Source organism: Diabrotica undecimpunctata, chromosome 3 (genome assembly GCF_040954645.1).
Source record: "Diabrotica undecimpunctata isolate CICGRU chromosome 3, icDiaUnde3, whole genome shotgun sequence".
Lineage (NCBI taxonomy): Eukaryota > Metazoa > Arthropoda > Insecta > Coleoptera > Chrysomelidae > Diabrotica > Diabrotica undecimpunctata.
The window spans coordinates 115580818-115598553 of NC_092805.1; the positions used below are offsets into that span (position 1 = coordinate 115580818).

At 33.0% G+C, this 17736-nt stretch overlaps 1 protein-coding gene across 1 annotated transcript in view; it reads left to right on the forward strand.

Moving 5' to 3' along the window:
- Window positions 1-657: 657 nt before the first annotated feature.
- Window positions 658-17736, forward strand: part of LOC140437266 (putative inorganic phosphate cotransporter) — a 114183-nt gene continuing 97104 nt past the window's right edge. The window contains exon 1 of the mRNA XM_072526690.1: window positions 658-911. Within this exon, the coding sequence (XP_072382791.1) occupies window positions 857-911 (55 nt within the window). The 5' untranslated portion in view covers window positions 658-856. The remainder of the gene's footprint in view (window positions 912-17736) is intronic.

The following is a 17736-nucleotide window of genomic DNA, read 5'->3' on the forward strand; positions in this document are numbered from 1 at the left end:
ATTTAAATGGGAATAAGCCACAATTAAAGGTTAAAATACGTTTATTGGCGTTTCAATTTTCACTTCGGAAATCGTTCTCAAAATACAAACATTAGTAAATTGTTTAAATAAATAAATAAATAATTTACTAATGTTTGTATTTTGAGAACGATTTCCGAAGTGGAAATTGAAACGTCAATAAACGTATTTTAACCTTTAATTGTGGCTTATTCCCATTTAAATAGTAATTAATTTAAAATGTCACAAGAAAATAGCATCAGAACAATATCTTTAGACCATAGTAGAGAGTTTAGAATGTTTACCGCTTTTTGTCCCTGCTGCTGCAAACAAAATTATAAAAGCAGATAAAACTAGCGGAATGAACTGTACAGAAATGAAAATTATAGGGAAATAAAAACAAATATAAAAAGAAAACCAACATAACAAAAAATCCGACACCCTATTAGGCAAAAAGAGTTAAGAGAAGAAGAAAAAGAGGAATTCAACCGATGCTAGTTCCTCATTTATAAACATTTATATAAATGATGAGATTATAAATAATCTCTAGAATTTTCAATTTGAATGTGTCAAAGTAATTTGGGACACACCGTATACTATTATAATTGAAGTATTAAACACGAAAGTACACTTATTGTCACATATTTTGCACGTTTATAGACAATAATGAACAACGCTTGTATACCGTATACATACTTTTTTGAATAATGGTAAAAATATTTAGTCGGCAGTGCTAATGACTACTTCACGTCTGGGTAAAAAGCTAGCACTTTTTAAAAATGACTCAAACTTCAATAGTTGCTTGAATTTTGCGTTCGACAATTGTTTAGTTAGGTGGTGACTCCAGAAAGGCTTCGACATGGTGATAAAATCCGTATCTGTTATTTTGAAAGAACCTCCAGTCATAAACAAGGGTATGTTTAAAAAACTTTTTATTATAGGTACTATAATTATACTTTTTTAAGATAAGTCTTCTATAGATTTCATATTTCATGTACTTAGGTATACTTGATCTATAATAAATATAATTTTAATAATGCTATGAATTTTAATAGTTTTAATATTGGAAAATTTGAAAATAATACAATAATAATGGAACACACGATAAAATAATATAAATTAAAAGTAATGATGTATAATAATCAAGTTAATAATGCCAGAAATTTTTTATTCAATGTTGTTTTGCTTGTCCTATGATCCATACTTTTAATTAATAGACAGATTTGGATACTTTTATCATAAGCTTTTATTTTATTTTCGTTTCATTTTTATTTCTGGTAATCATAAAAAAAATTTGCTAATTAAACCTTAAGACAATCGTTTGTCTATTTATGATACAAATATTGTTCAGATACAAAATGTATAATATATGTATGAATTGTCAATATGAATGACTAGGATAAAATTAAATTATTAGAAGAATTTTTTATCAAGCAACAAAAGCAAATTTTGTTTATTTTAATCATGTTTTGTATTTTGACAACCATTTCCGAAGTTAAAATCGAAACATCAATTAAACTTAATTTCAAAGTAAAATTCTGGCTTATTCCCAACAAAAATAGTAAGTGGTGTACATAATACACATACACAACACTATTATCAATTATTATACGTATTTTATTATTATTACTATATTACTATTATTATTAAATACGTAAATTATTATTAGGTATACGTATATTATAAATTTTGCGAAAAAAAGTTATTCTTTATAAACAATTGTGCGTGGTCTAAAACTTAAGATGCAACCAACTACAGATATAAATTTGTATCAATTTATACGAGATATGTCAAAAATTATGAATTTCGCTCAAGAGTAAAGTACCTTTATATTTCAAAATATCGAAAATTGTTATTATAAAAAGTTGTTTGGAATTAAAAACTTTGTTTTAATATACAGTTACATCCTTTTAATTAAAAAAAATGCAAATTTTTCTCAAATTACCGACCTTCTTCTTCTTCATGTGCCATCTCATATAAGAAGGTTGGCAACCAGCATGGCAATTCGCACTTTCGATACCGCTGCTCTAAAGAGGTCAGAAGTGCAGTTAAACCAAGCTCTCAAATTGTTTAACCAGGAGATGCGTCTTCTTCCGCGACTCCTTCTACCCTGTATTCTTCCTTGCATTATTAATTGCAACAAGTTATAACGCTCGCCCCTCATGACATATCCCAGATATTGCAGTTTTCTGACTTTAATTTTTTCCCATTCTTCTCAACACCTCGACATTCGTGACTCTATCCACCCAACTTATTCTTAATATCCTTCTGTAGGCCCATAACTCGAAGGCTTCTAATCTGTCCGAAACATCTTTCTTTAATGTCCAAGTCTCCAACCCATAAAATAATACGGAGAACACGTAGCATCTCAGAAGTCTTATCTTTAAAGAAATTGAAATGTCCCTGCTGCAGAGTACTTTTTCAGTTTGTTGAAAGAATTTCTTGCCTGTTCTATTCTTGCCTTAATCTCTTCTGTGTACTCATTATTTTCGTTAATTATTGTACCCAGATATTTATATTTTTCAACTTTTTAATTTGTTCTCCATGTATTGTTATGTTTTCTTGGCGCTGTTTTGCTTTTGTAATTACCATAAATTGTGTCTTTTTTGTGTTTAGGGACAGTGTGTTTTCTTTGCTGACATCTACTACTCTGTCAACCATTTGTTGTAAATCCTCAAGACGTTCCGCTAATAAAATAGTGTCGTCGGCAAACCGTATATTATTGATTGGTCGGCCATTTACTTTTATTCCCATAGTTAGTTCTTCTAGTGCTTCCTGGATTATTTCCTCTGATTACAAATTGAACAAAGTAGGAGACAGAACACAGCCCTGTCTGACGCCCCTCTCAATCTGTATTTCATTTGAAAAGTCGTTGTTCTCTTTTACCACAGCGATCTGATTATAATAGATAGCGCTAATGATCCTGATGTCTCTCATATCTAAGTTTTTCTTTTCAAGTAATTCGATAAGACGGTTATGTCTGACTTTATCGAAGGCTTTGTTGTAATCCAAGAAACACATATATACTGGCTGATTAACATCCATGCACCTTTGCACAAGTACATTCACAGCGAACAGAGCTTCCCTCGTTCCCAGTGCATTTCTAAATCCAAATTCTGTGTCACTTATCTCCTGCTCAAGTTTGTTGTGTATTCTCAGGTGTATAATTTTTAAAAATATTTTTAGCGTATGACTCATTAAACTTATTATCCGGTGGTCTTGGCATTCTTTTGCATTTGGTTTTTTGGTAGTGTTATGAATGTTGACATCAGCCAATCTCTGGGAATGATTTCTGTGCTGTATATTGAATTGAATAAGTCGACCAATATTCCAATTTGCTGTTCTTCTATTAACCGTATTATGTCTACAGGTATTTCGTCAGGACCTGTTGCCTTGTTGTTCTTTATTCGCTTTATCGCCTCTAATACCTCATCTTCTATGCCTGGGCCCTTGTCGAACTTTTCCTGCTCTAGTACTATCTCAGTCCGTTCGTCTCTAAATAGCTCTTGAATATATTCCTGCCATCTTTTAAGCCTTTCACCGACGTATATAATTATTTTGCCGTTTTTATCCAGCAGTATGTTTGACTTTTTCTTAATATTAGTGCCTGTTATTTCCCTAATTTTTTTATGAAGGTTTAAGTTATCATGTTTCTCTACCAACTGTTCAATCTCTTCGCATCTGTCACTATACCATCTTTCCTTTGCACCTCTGATCTTTCTCCTTATTTCTGTGTGTATAATATAATATGATACATGTTTTTGTCTTTGATTTTATAAGATCTCCTTGCTTCCATGAGATCCAGAATCTCAGGGGTCATCCATTCATTTTTGTTCTTGATCAGCTTAGGTGTTAGTGTTGTCTCACATGTGCGTATAAGAGCATCTTTTAACATATGCCATTTCCTGTTTGCATCTTCAGTAGGAGTAATTTCTATTTTGGTGAGCTCTTCTCTAGCCACAAGTTTTTTTAGATTAATTCTAAACCTTCCTACAACTGGGTTGTGATCTGATCTCACATCAGCTCTGGGGTATGATTTTACTGATTTTATGGAATTTCGGTATCGTTTGCAGATGAGAAGGTAGTCAATTTGGTTTCTGATGACGTTATGTTGGTTGTCTTCTGGAGATTTCTATGTATAGAGTCTCATGGGCGGCAGATCATAATAAGTATTCGCGACAATAAAATTGGTCTCTTGGCAGAATTGAGCCAATCTGTCTCCTCTCTCGTTACGGGTGTCCAGTCCAAATTTTCCAATAAAATCACCTTGACTTCCTCTACCGATTTTTGCAATTAGATCTCCCATGACTATTGTAACTTGGTTACTTCTAAAGCTTGTTGTAATTCATTATAAAACTGTTCGAGCTTTTCATCCGACTTTTCTGCTGTGGGAGCATATACTTGAATTATATTGACTCTAGATTGAGCTGTTTTTAGTGTTACCATTATAACTCTATCCGAGATGGGTAAGAAGCCAGTTACAAATTTCTGGGTATTTTTGTCAACTAATATCGCTACTCCGTTCCAGTGATTTGCGTTGTTGTCATTATCAGAGTAGTATATCTTTGTTTGGCCTACTAATATGTCACCTGAATTGGGCCATCTGGTCTCACTTAGTCCTAATATTTTTATGTCAAGTCTTTCCATTTCCTGAATGACATTATGAACTTTACCTGCTTGGTATATTGACTTAACATTCCACGTGCCTATCTTCATACACTTTCTGTCAATTTTAGTCTTCTCTTTGGACGATGTGTTACTAGTGGGTATTTCACAGGGATTTCGTTTGATATCAACCTGAGAGGCCCTGTGGTCTATGTGTAATTTGCCTGCCGGATCTTGGCCTCCGATGTTCATGATCAGTAACAGAGTTACTTTTTTATACAGCCATGACAATTGTACTAGGGATATCTGTGTAGAATCTTTAATGTAGTGGTTTCCCCTTGCCTTCTACATTCTTATGCCGTTGACAGTTTTTTTTGTTTATCCGCCTTCGAGGCCGATTTCTCAACCTCAGGACAAAAGAGTGCCCTACCACTTACTAACTCATCCGCCCGAAGCCGTTGGTCGGTAAGCGGGAGATTGCTTATACCGGCGATCACTCAGTGAAATTCTCGCCATATCTGGCTACCCTCACTTAGTTTAGCCTGCAGACCAATGCAGTTGCCCGGGGTGTGGCACGTGGAGCCATAAGTGAGAGTTAGTTGTCTTATGAGGACCAGTTATCAAGAACCATCTCCCGTCTATGACACTTGATGTGGTTGTTCCGATAAAAGGTGCTACCTCTATAACACAACTCTACACCCCAACCCGATTACCGATACCCAACATAATTTTTATTTATTACAAATATGATAACTCTTTTATTATTAATTTTACGAAAAAATGTTATTACACATAAAAAGCTCTGCATGGTCCAAAATCTAAGACGCAACTATCAGATTTCAAATTTTATCAATATTATACGAGGTATGTCAATAATTGTGAATTTGGCTCAAAGCTAAAGTACTTTTACATTTCAACATATCGAAAATTGTTATTATGAAAAGTTGTTTTAAATTAAAAACTATGTTTAAATAATATTCTACGTTTAAATATATTCTTCTAATTAAAAAAAAATCAAATTTTTCTCAAATTCCCGATACCGACCATAATTTTATTTATTACAAATTTCCGTTCCGATAGAAAAAAGGTTATTAACTCTTCAATGTTCATTAGATTTTTAACGTATTTTGTTTTGTGAAAATTTGCTTATTATTTTGTATCGGAATGGAAGAGTTATATTTGTAATAAATAAAAATTTTAATTCCAAACAACTTTTCATAATACAAATTTTTGATATTGTAAAATATAAAGGTACTTTACTCTTGAGCGAAATTCATATTTTTTGACATACCTCGTAAAATATTGATAAAACTTGAAATCTTATGGTTGCATCATAGGTTTTAGACCACGCAGAGCTTTTTATATATAATAAGTTTTATTGTAAAATGAATAATAAAAGAGTTATCGTATTTGTCATAAATAAAAATGATGTGTATCGGTAAATTGAAAAAAAAAATTAATTAGAAGGATGTAATTGCACATTAGCACATAGTTTTTAATTTCAAACGACTTTTCATAATAACAATGTTCGATATTGTTAAATATAAAGGTACTTCACTCTTGAGCGAAATTCATAATTTTTGACATACCTCGTATAATATTAATAAAATTTGATATCTGATGATATCATCTTAGGTTTTAGATCGTGTACAACTTTTTATAAAGAATAATTTTTTTTCGTAAAATTAATAATAATAAAAAAGATTCCGATGTGATGCCGACTTAATTGGACACAATGTATATAAATAAATATACATGGATATGCTCTTCTTCGTCTATGGAGTCGCTTAGGTGGATACTGGGTCTTCGTCTTGGAAGGATCTTCCTCCATTTCCTGGCGAAGGCTGTCTTGTAGTTTCAGAAGTTGGGCTTCGCATATGGCATCGCTATCGATCGGGTATGGAAGTGTGTTTTAACAGATCTTGGTTCGAGCTCGCAAGGTTTTTCATGACTCAAGACTATTTTTATTGTAAGGGTATAACAATGAATCATCTTTTCGCGCAATGTATTTATGTGTTGTTGTGAAGATCTGTTCGATTATCTAGTATTGGTATTGGATAGAGACGATATAAAGTATATTGTTCTGCATCAGTTAAAGGAATATTTAAGATAAACACAATTCTGGTGTCTAGTTGATAGGCTTGTAAATTGATAATATCGAGATATTGAGCTAGATTGGAAGTATAGATTGATAATGGAAGAATATTTTTTGTAATGATTGTGATATATGCCTATCCGATTCAATTAAATCAAATGGGGTGATGATTGAGCTATGTAATATTTTTAATCGAGCAAAAGTTATAGCATTTACTATATCATTAACCGAGTCGTCGATAAATGAATAGCTTTCCATTAGTAATTCACAAAGGTTTAGCATATTGATTTGAGATTGATAGAATTTTAATTGGTCAGAGATATCCAATAAATTTTCATTTTCAAGATTTTTTCATTTTTGTCGATAACGTCTCTGATTGGTTGCATGTCTTTATATACAAGGAGGGTCCATTTGTCGTTTGAAATTTTGAGATTGGTTACGTATACTGAGAGTGGATGACTGGAATCAGTCCAAGGAATCTGAAAGAAAATTACTTATGATAGGGTTTTTATGTATCAAAATTAACTTTCATTGTTCTATTGGTTTGGGTATTTAATAAAGTAGCAGAATTTACATGGATTTCTTGGATTTCAAAAGGGCCATTAAACTTATTTTAGGCTTTGCCTTTAATTTGCGATTCCTTGACGTAAACCTTATCGTCTATTTTATATTCTGGAGGGTTTGATGACGCGTGTTGATCGAATCTTTCTTTAGCCTTTTCTTTTTGTCGTTCCGTCTTGGCTCGTGCCACTTTATAGAAATATTGCATACGATTACTTAAATCCCTAACGTACTGTTATATAAGGTTTTTCTCATTGTACAGTATTTCGGGTGGTCTAAAAGAAGTATGTCCAAAAATGAGTTCGTACGGTGTAAATCCGTGGGTTTTTGTTTTTTGTGTTATTGTAGCAAATAACTGCATAAGGTAGAACATTGAACGGATGTTCATCGGGATTTTCAGTTTGATTAACTTATATCATTTCGCTTAGGGTTGCCTGAAATCTTTCGATAAAACCGTTAGATTGTGGATGGCCCACACTTGAGAAGGTTAGTTTTATGTCGTACAATTTACAAAGATCATTCACCATCAAATCACTGTCGAATTCACGTCCATAGTCACAGTGTATGCATAATGGTATGCCATAGTGTTGGAAAAAGACAATAAGATTATTGACGACTGATTTAGCTGTTTTGTCTTCAAGGGGATACGCCTGTGTGAACTTAGTGAGCTCGTCTCTGATAGTTAGGACGTAATTTCTAGTAGGGTATTCGAAAAGATCTATGTTAATTCTTTCGAACGGTGTTTTAGCTGTTTCGGTGATGACTAACGGGTTACTTAAGTTTTTTCTACAGATTTTTACTTTTTGACAGATTTCGCAGTTTTTTATGAAATTTTCTACATCTTTTGTGATGCCTTGTCAATTATACTTTTCTTTTATTCTTCGTTTAGTCTCATTTATACCCCGATGGAGATTGCTTTGACCGTGGTGATAATGATATTGTATTTGTGGTATTTCATCCTGTTCCGGAGTTTTAATGGCATCTTGACAGATTCTTAATTTTATTTCTTTATCGGCAAAGATAAATGAAAATATTTCTAGAATTGGTAATTCGAGTTGATTTTCGACGTAATACATTTGCGATAGGTTAAATTCATTTTGTGCGACATAAACGATATAGAATATGTGTTGTACTACCGTTTCGGGATCAAAAGGAAGGGGAATGATAAAATATTTCCGATTTTTGACAGTTTTACTACCCAATATGTTAATCTTTGACAAGTTAAAATCTATATCGTTTTCGTCAAAGACGTCGTCTAATATTTTGTGATGTATCTCTTCCATTTTATTTTGTCTAAGAAAGGTGATGATGTTCTTATGCGATTTGTCTAGTAATTGATCATTAGATATTTTCAATTTTAGAATAATCAATGAGTGATTTAGTTTTATACAGTTCGACAAATCTATTAAAATGTTCAGTGATTTCTTCTTCATTGATTTCATTTAGCTCTTCGTCAGATTCCGTATCATTCGAAGCTAATATTGATATTTTCTTATAAAAATTCGCACATTCTATAAAATGATTGATTTTAATTCGAGAATGGGCGTCCACATTTTTGTTGGTTTTTCCCGGTTTATGATGATTTTATAATTGTACTCCTCAAGCTTGAGGGTCTTTTATAGAAAATAACCAGGTAAGTGGACGATGATCAGTTCTTTTTCTTAAAGTTCCATCTCCTATCGGAGGTTGGATATCATAACGGCTATGGTCACTTTGTTGGCTGCTGCTCTGAAAAGTTATAGTGAACTACAGTTAAACCATTCTCTAAGGTTCCTCAGCCAGGAGATGCGTCTTCTTCCTATGCTTCTTCTTCCTTGGATCCTTCCTTGTATAATAATTCTCAGCAGCTCATATTTTTCTCCTCTGATTATGTAACCCAAATAATCTAGTTTTCTTCTTTTTATGCTGTTCATAATTTCTAACTCCTTATTTAGACGTCGTAGTACCTCAGCATTGGTAATCCTTTGAACCCACTGAATTTTTAATATTCTTCTGTAACACCACATTTCGAAGGCTTCTATTTTTCTTATGTGTTGTTTCTTCAATGTCCAAGCTTCCATTCCATATAGTAAAATAGAAAATATGTAACATCTTAGAGCCCTCAATCTGAGATGCAACTGAAGGTCTCTGTTGGTAAGCATTGTCTTCATTTTCACAAATGCTTGCCTTGCAGTTTCAATTCGGACTTTGATTTCTCTGCTTTGGTCATTTTTGTCATCAAACCAGGTTCCCAGATATTTGTATGTCTCTACTTTTTCTATTTGGGTTTGCTCTATCATTAATCTTTCATTTCCATGTTGCGTTTTTGAGACAATCATAAATTTAGTTTTTCTCTTATTTATTTTTAGTCCGTATCTAATGCAATAATCGTTAATTCTATTTACCAATTCTTGTAGCGATTCCAGGGTGTCTGCCATTATAACGGTGTCATCAGCGAATCTTATGTTATTTACTATTCTTCCGTTTACAGAGATTCCATCACCCAGATCCGTTATCGCTTCTTAGAATATGGCTTCACTGTACATGTTAAACAGTAATGGTGACAGAACACAGCCCTGTCTTACTCCTCTCTTTATATCTATATTTTCGGACTTTTGTTCTTCTATCTTTATATTGGCCTTTTGATTCCAATACAGATTGATAATGATTCGTAAGTCTCGTCTGTCTATATCTTTGTTTCTCAGTACTTATATTAGTTTTTCATGTCGGACCCTGTCGAATGCCTTCTCGAAGTCGATGAAACAGGAATAAATATCTAGGTTCATATCTAAGCATCTTTGAGAGAGGACATTAAAAGCAAACAATGCCTCTCTCGTTCCCAGTCCGTTGCGGAACCCAAACTGAGTATCATCCATATCATCTAGTTTTCTATATAATCTTCCATGAATCACCTTTAGAAATATTTTGAGGGTATGGCTTATTAGTGATATTGTCCTATAGTCTGAACAATCTTTGGCATATACTGTTTTTGGTATTGCTACAAAGGTGGACACCAACCATTCCTGTGGGATTTTTCCAGTTTTGTATACTTCATTAAATAGGTCCAGAAGTACAGGTAGAGTTTCATCGTCTAGATATTTCAGTAGTTCCGCATGTATTTCGTCTGGACCTACAGTTTTTCCGTTTTTTGCGTTTCGTATTGCTTGTTCGATTTCCTCTATTATGATCTCTGGTCCCGTTTCGCTGTCGATTTCTTCCGGTTCTTGTCGATTATCCTCAAACAGATCTGTTATGTATGTCTTCCATTTTTTTAATTTCTCTTTAATTTCTATTATGATTTTTCCATTTGCGTCTTTCAGAAGGGCATCTTTCTTTTTTCTCAGTGTATTTGTCATTTGATGATCAGTTACTAGGGTGAATTTTCTTCCGAACAGATAAGGTCGGAAATGTTTTACAGCCCATACGATGGCAAGGAGCTCTCGCGCAATGGTCGAATATCATATTTCAGCATTACACAGGGTACGTAGGTACATCTTTTCCAATGGGACCTTGGGATAATATAGCGCCGATGGCGAATGCACTTGCATCTCTTGTTCATAGGTCAGAATCGGGTTAGAAATTTAAGCGTTTTTCAAATCTTCAAAAGCTTGCCTGCAATCTGGATCAAAACTTAAAGCAACTTCTTTTTGGAGTAGTCTAGTGAGAGGTTTGGAAAGTTTGGCAAAGTTTGAAATAAAACGACGATAGTAACCGGCTAGACCTAAGAAAGATTTTATTTCTTTTGGTGTTTTCGGTTCAGGAAATCATTGGATACAATCGACTTTTGAAAGTTTAGGCTTAAGTTAGGCTGTAGGCCAGTACTACAATGTATATAACATATATATGTTATAATGTGAAAATTACTAAGTATAATAACTTTGTATGGGAAAATAATTGCTTTTACTATTTTCTTTACAATTTCATCATATTTTCTCGAGTTTAAGCGAAACGAAAAAAGTAAATAGACTTGAAGTTTGTTAAACGTCACTTTATATTTAAATGAATCACCACTGTAACAGTAGATCGTATAAAACATTGTGTATAAGAGTATAATTTAACTGTTTGTATGGAAAAATAAAACCGTTGCTTCTACTATTTTCTTTATAGTCTCATCATATTTTCTCACCTAGTAGACCTTCCTAGGACTTTAAATAAGTATTTCAAAATCAAAATTAGTCAAATAAATTCAGTCGTTCTCGATTTACTATAAAAAAAGTTATAAAAATATAAAATGATGTTTGCCAAACATTATTTTATGATATTTTATGAACTACATGGATCAAATGAACTAAAAATGTAGAGGTGAAGTCGTATAAAATATTTCGAATTTACAAATACAAGAATAAGGGTCATTCATCGAGAAAAAAGTTTCCTATTTTCTAAGTTTGGGCAGCAAATACACTTTCACCAAATTTTATTGCAATCGGTTCAGTGGTTTTTGAGTATTAGCTTGGACAAACATTGTGACATGAGATTTTTATACATAAAGATATATTGTTATATGACCTTTATTTTTAATTGAGCGCCACTGTGAGTTATATCAGAAATTATAACAACAATTTTGCTGACAACTAATTTAGATTCTTCAACAATGGAAGACCATGAATTTCTGATTTGTAAATCTTTTAAAAGCTCTGATATATTTTTAATCTCCATATCCCTAGTTATCTGACTGCACTGTAGTATTTGACACCTGTGATTTATTGTTGTTAAAATTTTAAAACATAGTGTTCACTTGAATATCGTAGAGTAAGGACGTATTCCGCCGAGTGCGATAGCAAAAGGTGACCACCGATAAGAACAATTAAAATCTAATTATTAAAATTTTAGTTATTAAAATAAACAGTAAAGTGGCAGTGGCGTACCAAATTCTGTTTTCTATCATGAACAATTCACACACACGGAACACAAACATTTAGTGTATATTGTAGTATCAGCAGAAATTGCAGGTAAGCAGCAGGTCCACTATTAACGAACATTCAGGAACATGTACCCAACTCCCCAACAATATTCTCCACTAGAATACACATCCGAACATGCACCAAACCACATATACTGGCAACCTACAAATACTCCTATATCAAACATTTCACAAAATCAATTCGCTCTTCTGCCACAACCAAAACAATTTCCACCACAGCCCCAACCAATTTACTACAATCCAAGCAACCCATCTACTGTAGGGCAGACCTCAAACACAAAGCTAAAACTTGCAATTACACATTCAGAAAACTCGGATATTGAGTCTAGCGACGACGACGATCAAGAAATCCAAAATAAAAACTCATGGCAAGTAGTCAAAAAACGTAAATTTTCAAAACAAAATAACGATCCCAATTCTCCAAGCTCACCACCAACAAAAATATAAAATCGATACAGTGCATTATCAAACGCCGGAAGCTCTGAACAGACTGAAAGAGAAAAACAACAGAAAATACCAAAACCACCTCTAATATTCGTATATGGCGTCAAAAACTTTAAAGATATGGTCGATAACTTTGCATAAATTGAGGAGGAAGAAACCTACTATACCAGAACTCTGCCAAACGACACTGCCAAGATTACAACATATACAATAGATACATACCGTAAACTGATAAGAAATTTACGAGAAGAAGAAATTATTCTCCACACTTACCAAATAAAGGAAGAACGTGCCTATAGAGTGGTAGTAAGACATATCCATCACTCAATACCCACAACAGATATAACAAAGGAACTAGAAAAAGCCGGCCATAAAGTTCGCAATATAACTAACATTCGACACAGACAAACAAAGGAACCCTTATCTTTGTTTTTCATAGACCTTGAACCCAACAGTAACAACAAAGACATATTCAACCTAGAATTCTAATGTCACACCAAAATAGCAGTCGAGGCACCAAATAAGAGAAACTCAATAATTCAATGTATGCGATGTCAGGCATACGGCCATAGTAAAACATATTGCACTAAACCGCATTACTGCGTCAAATGTGGAGTACAACATAATACAAAAGATTGTAAAAAACCTAGAAGCACTCCAGCTAAGTGTGCACTTTGCAAACAAGATCACCCTGCTAACTATAAGGGCTGTGTAGTCTACAGGGAACTAGTAGAAAACAGACATATGCAGAAAAGAGGAAACCAACAGCCTCAAAGACCAACATTCAACAGCCCACATGTATGTACTGAAACAAATCAACTAAACATCACTCTAAAAAACCATCAAAGAACAAATGCAAACGTGACAGCACATCAAACCAACCACGATTCAGAACCTAAAACTAATTAGAACAACAATTATTAACATTCCTAAACGAGTTCAAAAACATGTTCTCGCAACTCATGAGTCAAAATAGTTACTAACACAAGTCATTAACCAAAGAAATTCTTAAAAATACTTAGCCACATGGAACGCTAATGGCCTGCTAAACCATAAGCAAGAAGTAATTACTTTTTTAAACTTGAATAAAATTAACGTTCTGCTTATTTCAGAAACTCACTTTACCGACCTAACTACGTTCAATATTCCGCTCTATACCATATACAGCACACCTCATCCCGATGGTACAGCTCATGGTGGCTCGGCGATAATCATCCGCAGCTGCATATCACATCATGTATTGCCAAAATATGCAACAGAAAAAATACAAGCAGCAATCGTTCAAGTAAATGCAACGCCATGGCACTTTAACATATCTGCAATGTATAGCCCACCTCGTCACGCAATCTTCACAGATGAATACAAAGCCTACTTCCAATTACTTGGCAGCAAATTCGTAGCCGCGGATGACTGGAATGCGAAACACATATACTGAGGCTCAAGACTCACAACAACAAAAGGTCGTAATCTTCTAAAAGCAATGACCGACAACAACTATGAATGCCACACCAACGGAATCCCTACGTACTGGCCTAGTGACCCCAGAAAACTACCAGATCTACTGGACTACTACATAAGGGAAGTAGTGTCCAGAAACAACTGTCTAATAGAATCCAGCTATGATCTCTTATCGGATCATACACCGGTTATTATGAGCCTGAGTACAACAGTTATAAACAGCCCACCACCTTCTCGACTCACGTCAAAAAACACCAACTGGGCAGATTTTCAATCCTATCTAGAAGAAAACACCAATCTTAATCTGCGGATCAAATCTACACATGACATAGATACAGCAGCTCAATACTTCACCACACTTGTGCAAAAAGCGGCATGGCCATCTACACCACGAACTGAACGCATACCAACACATACCACAAATGTTCCTCTGCACATTCGCCAACTCATTGCTGAAAAACGTCGTGCAAGGAGAACTTGGCAAAGATCTAGAAACAACATAGAGCTACATAATATTCAATAGACTACGTAGGCAACTTGGAGTAGCCATCAAAGCCGCAAACAACGAAACCTTCGAACATTACATTACAAATCTTACAGCAAATGACCAGACGTTACCCTCCACTTAACTTTTGGAGTTATCCCGTAGGTTGCTTTTTATTTTTTAGGGGTGAAAACTACCCCTATTAGAAAAAAATCATATAATTGTATATTCAAGCAATTTGGAATTATTTAATTACACAGTGACATTAAACTTAGATTTCTTAGTCAAAATGCTATACATTTATTTTATTTCAACTTAAAATACATTATTAGTGTGAAAGGATGGGTAAAAGTATGTCTATGCCTTAATTGCACACTATGTGTGTTTATTTTACAATGCTCCAGTATACGCATTCTGATATCTCCTAAAATATATGAATGGTTTTTTACTCATAGATAGGTTAGCTTTTAAGCTATGAAGCACCTGAAAAAATATATTTTGTAGGGTTTTTTAAGGACAATAAGATTATTTAAATTAATTTTTTAACTCGTATTTTTGAAAAGGTTGTAGTTGAAATGGCTTGAACGAGCCACTAATCACGAGTGTATGCAAACTTTAAACAGCCGTATCTTAACCAATTTGTATCTTACAGAAAAACAGGAAAAACCAAAATGTTCAGAAAAGCAAAACCTATATTTTTTACTCTTTAAAATTTTTCGTATCACAAATACTTTTTAAGTTATCTTGAAAAAAGGCATTCTTTTCAAAATTTCAAAATTGTTTCTTTAAACCGGTCAAACATACAGATCATATAAACAATACACAAATAAAGTAAATTGTAAAGCGGTAATGATTAATTTGGTGGAAATGCTAATTAGGGGGTGATTTTCACGATGTTTTTACCAAAAAAAGGGACCAACTTTATTTTGAGCATAAATCGCTTATTAGTTTTGATTATTAAAAACATTCAAAAATAACAAAAGTATAAAGTTTTTTTTTTTAAATATTTTCAACAAATTTTGATCAGTTTTCTCCGAATTGTGCTTCGTCTTTTTGGTTATTTCATATTGCAATATTCGATTTGAAATTTGACAAATAAGAACCTACTTTTCATGAGCTTCAACTCTGCTTCTACTGAGTCTACAGACTTCATAAGTTCATGTTTTTCTTTCTGTTTTTTTTTATAAAATACATTTTTGGTTAGAATATTTTTTTCCATAAAATATTTACTTTTAGAGTTATTTGCAAAAAAACGTCTGAAAACGTCGTTTTTATTTTGAAAAATTAACATTTTCACTCACAAATAACTCAAAAAGTATTAACTTAAAAACTCTAAAACATAAAAAACTCTATAGAATAAGAGTTACTTAGAATTAGTTAATTACCCATTTGCGGACTTATTTTCAACATATGTTTTTTCACCCCCGAGAAGAGGTGGCTTTCATCCCCCAAGTAAAAGCCACCCTGGGCTCGATACCAAAAGTGAAGTAAAGGGTAAGAGGAACCTAAATCCAAATTTTCAAGCAAATTAGCCTTGACGAAGAAAATTACACTCCAAAATGGTTATTTACTGCAGCAGAACTCCGAAGTATAATTTGATTACCCAGTATACATTATTCTATAATAAATCTCTTAAAAATTACAAACTTGTAGATAGACATTGTCAAAGCAAATATCATATTTATAATTATATTTACATTTTGAAATCGATATCCGAACTAAAACTCGAAACGTTATAAAAATATGTAATTTTAGTGACAATTATTGTAATTTATTCCTAGAAAAAAGGATCAATGTAAAATAATATGCTACAAGAAAATAGCTACAAGAGTATATTATACAACGAGCATTTAATCATGGACGTTATAATGCGAGTATGAGCGATACATGAGGCGTGTACGAATGTATAAAATACGACCATTATAATGACAATTAAATGCCAGTAGTATACATGATTTTTTCTACGATCATTCACAACAAAAAAATATATTCAAATTTATTTATTTGGTAACACAAACAAATTAAATAGTTACTTATATGATTAAATTTATTAATTTGGTGATACATTTAAATTTTGAATATTACAATTATTAAAATGAATTTGAGTCGAGAGTTTTATTGCGCTGGTTGATGAGGTTCCTGTTGTCGATGGTGCGATATGAATTTTCTTATTAATTTGGTTGTATTCAATGGAATTTAAAATTTTGTTATGATGATTTGTTGATTTTGTTTTGAACTAAGTTGATTTTGTTTTGAACGGATTCCTTAATCACCGGCGAATGAAAATCCACCGATGTGAATTTTCATCCGCCGTGAATTTTTAATGTTGTTATACAGGGTGAGTCATAACTATTGGGACATAGACTAAGCACAGGTTATTTGGACCAAAATATGGCTATTGGGCCAAATATGCCTTAATAAAATGTTGCTGAGAAAAAAGATACAGGGTGTTAAAGTTAATTTTTGTTTTTCGTTTTTTGCTAATAGTTTCCCTGTATATTTATAAATTGCTATCAAAATTGACAGAGAGGCATAATCTTAGACAAGAAATAGTATTTTATTTACAATTTTACGTTTTATCATAGAGGGCGCCACGTGGATCATTCCTAATGATCAAATTGAGTCTAAACTTTTTCTGATGAAACTTTTTAGTAATTTTTATTAGAAAATATGACGTAAACATCATTTTTACGTAAAATTGGTACTCTTGTTTAAACATGATTATTTCAATCGTTTTCGATAAAAACGCAGTCGAACTGCTTAGAGTCTTAAAAAAGGATTTCAAATATTATTTTATTTATGAAAAGTATGCTTTGGACTGTCAGATAATTGTTGTTGGTAAATGTCATTTGTTCAGAGTAAATTATTTTTGATGTGACAGTGTAGATGCAGATGTTGCATTTTTTAATAAAAGTAATCATTACTTTTTTTGATTGAAATGCCTCGTCACAATCATTTTACTAATGAAGAAATGCGAGATATGATTTGCGTAGACGCACAAGAAAATTTTTGCGGTCGCTCGGCAGCCAGAAGGTATGAAATATTATACGCAAACAGAAGGCAACCAAATCACAAAACGTTTGCAAGATTATATCGTAGTTTAGGTGAAACTGGGTCATTTCACACTAAAAATCGGGGTGGTCGACCGAAACAAATCACACCTAATCAAGAAGATGAACTTTTGGTTCGAGT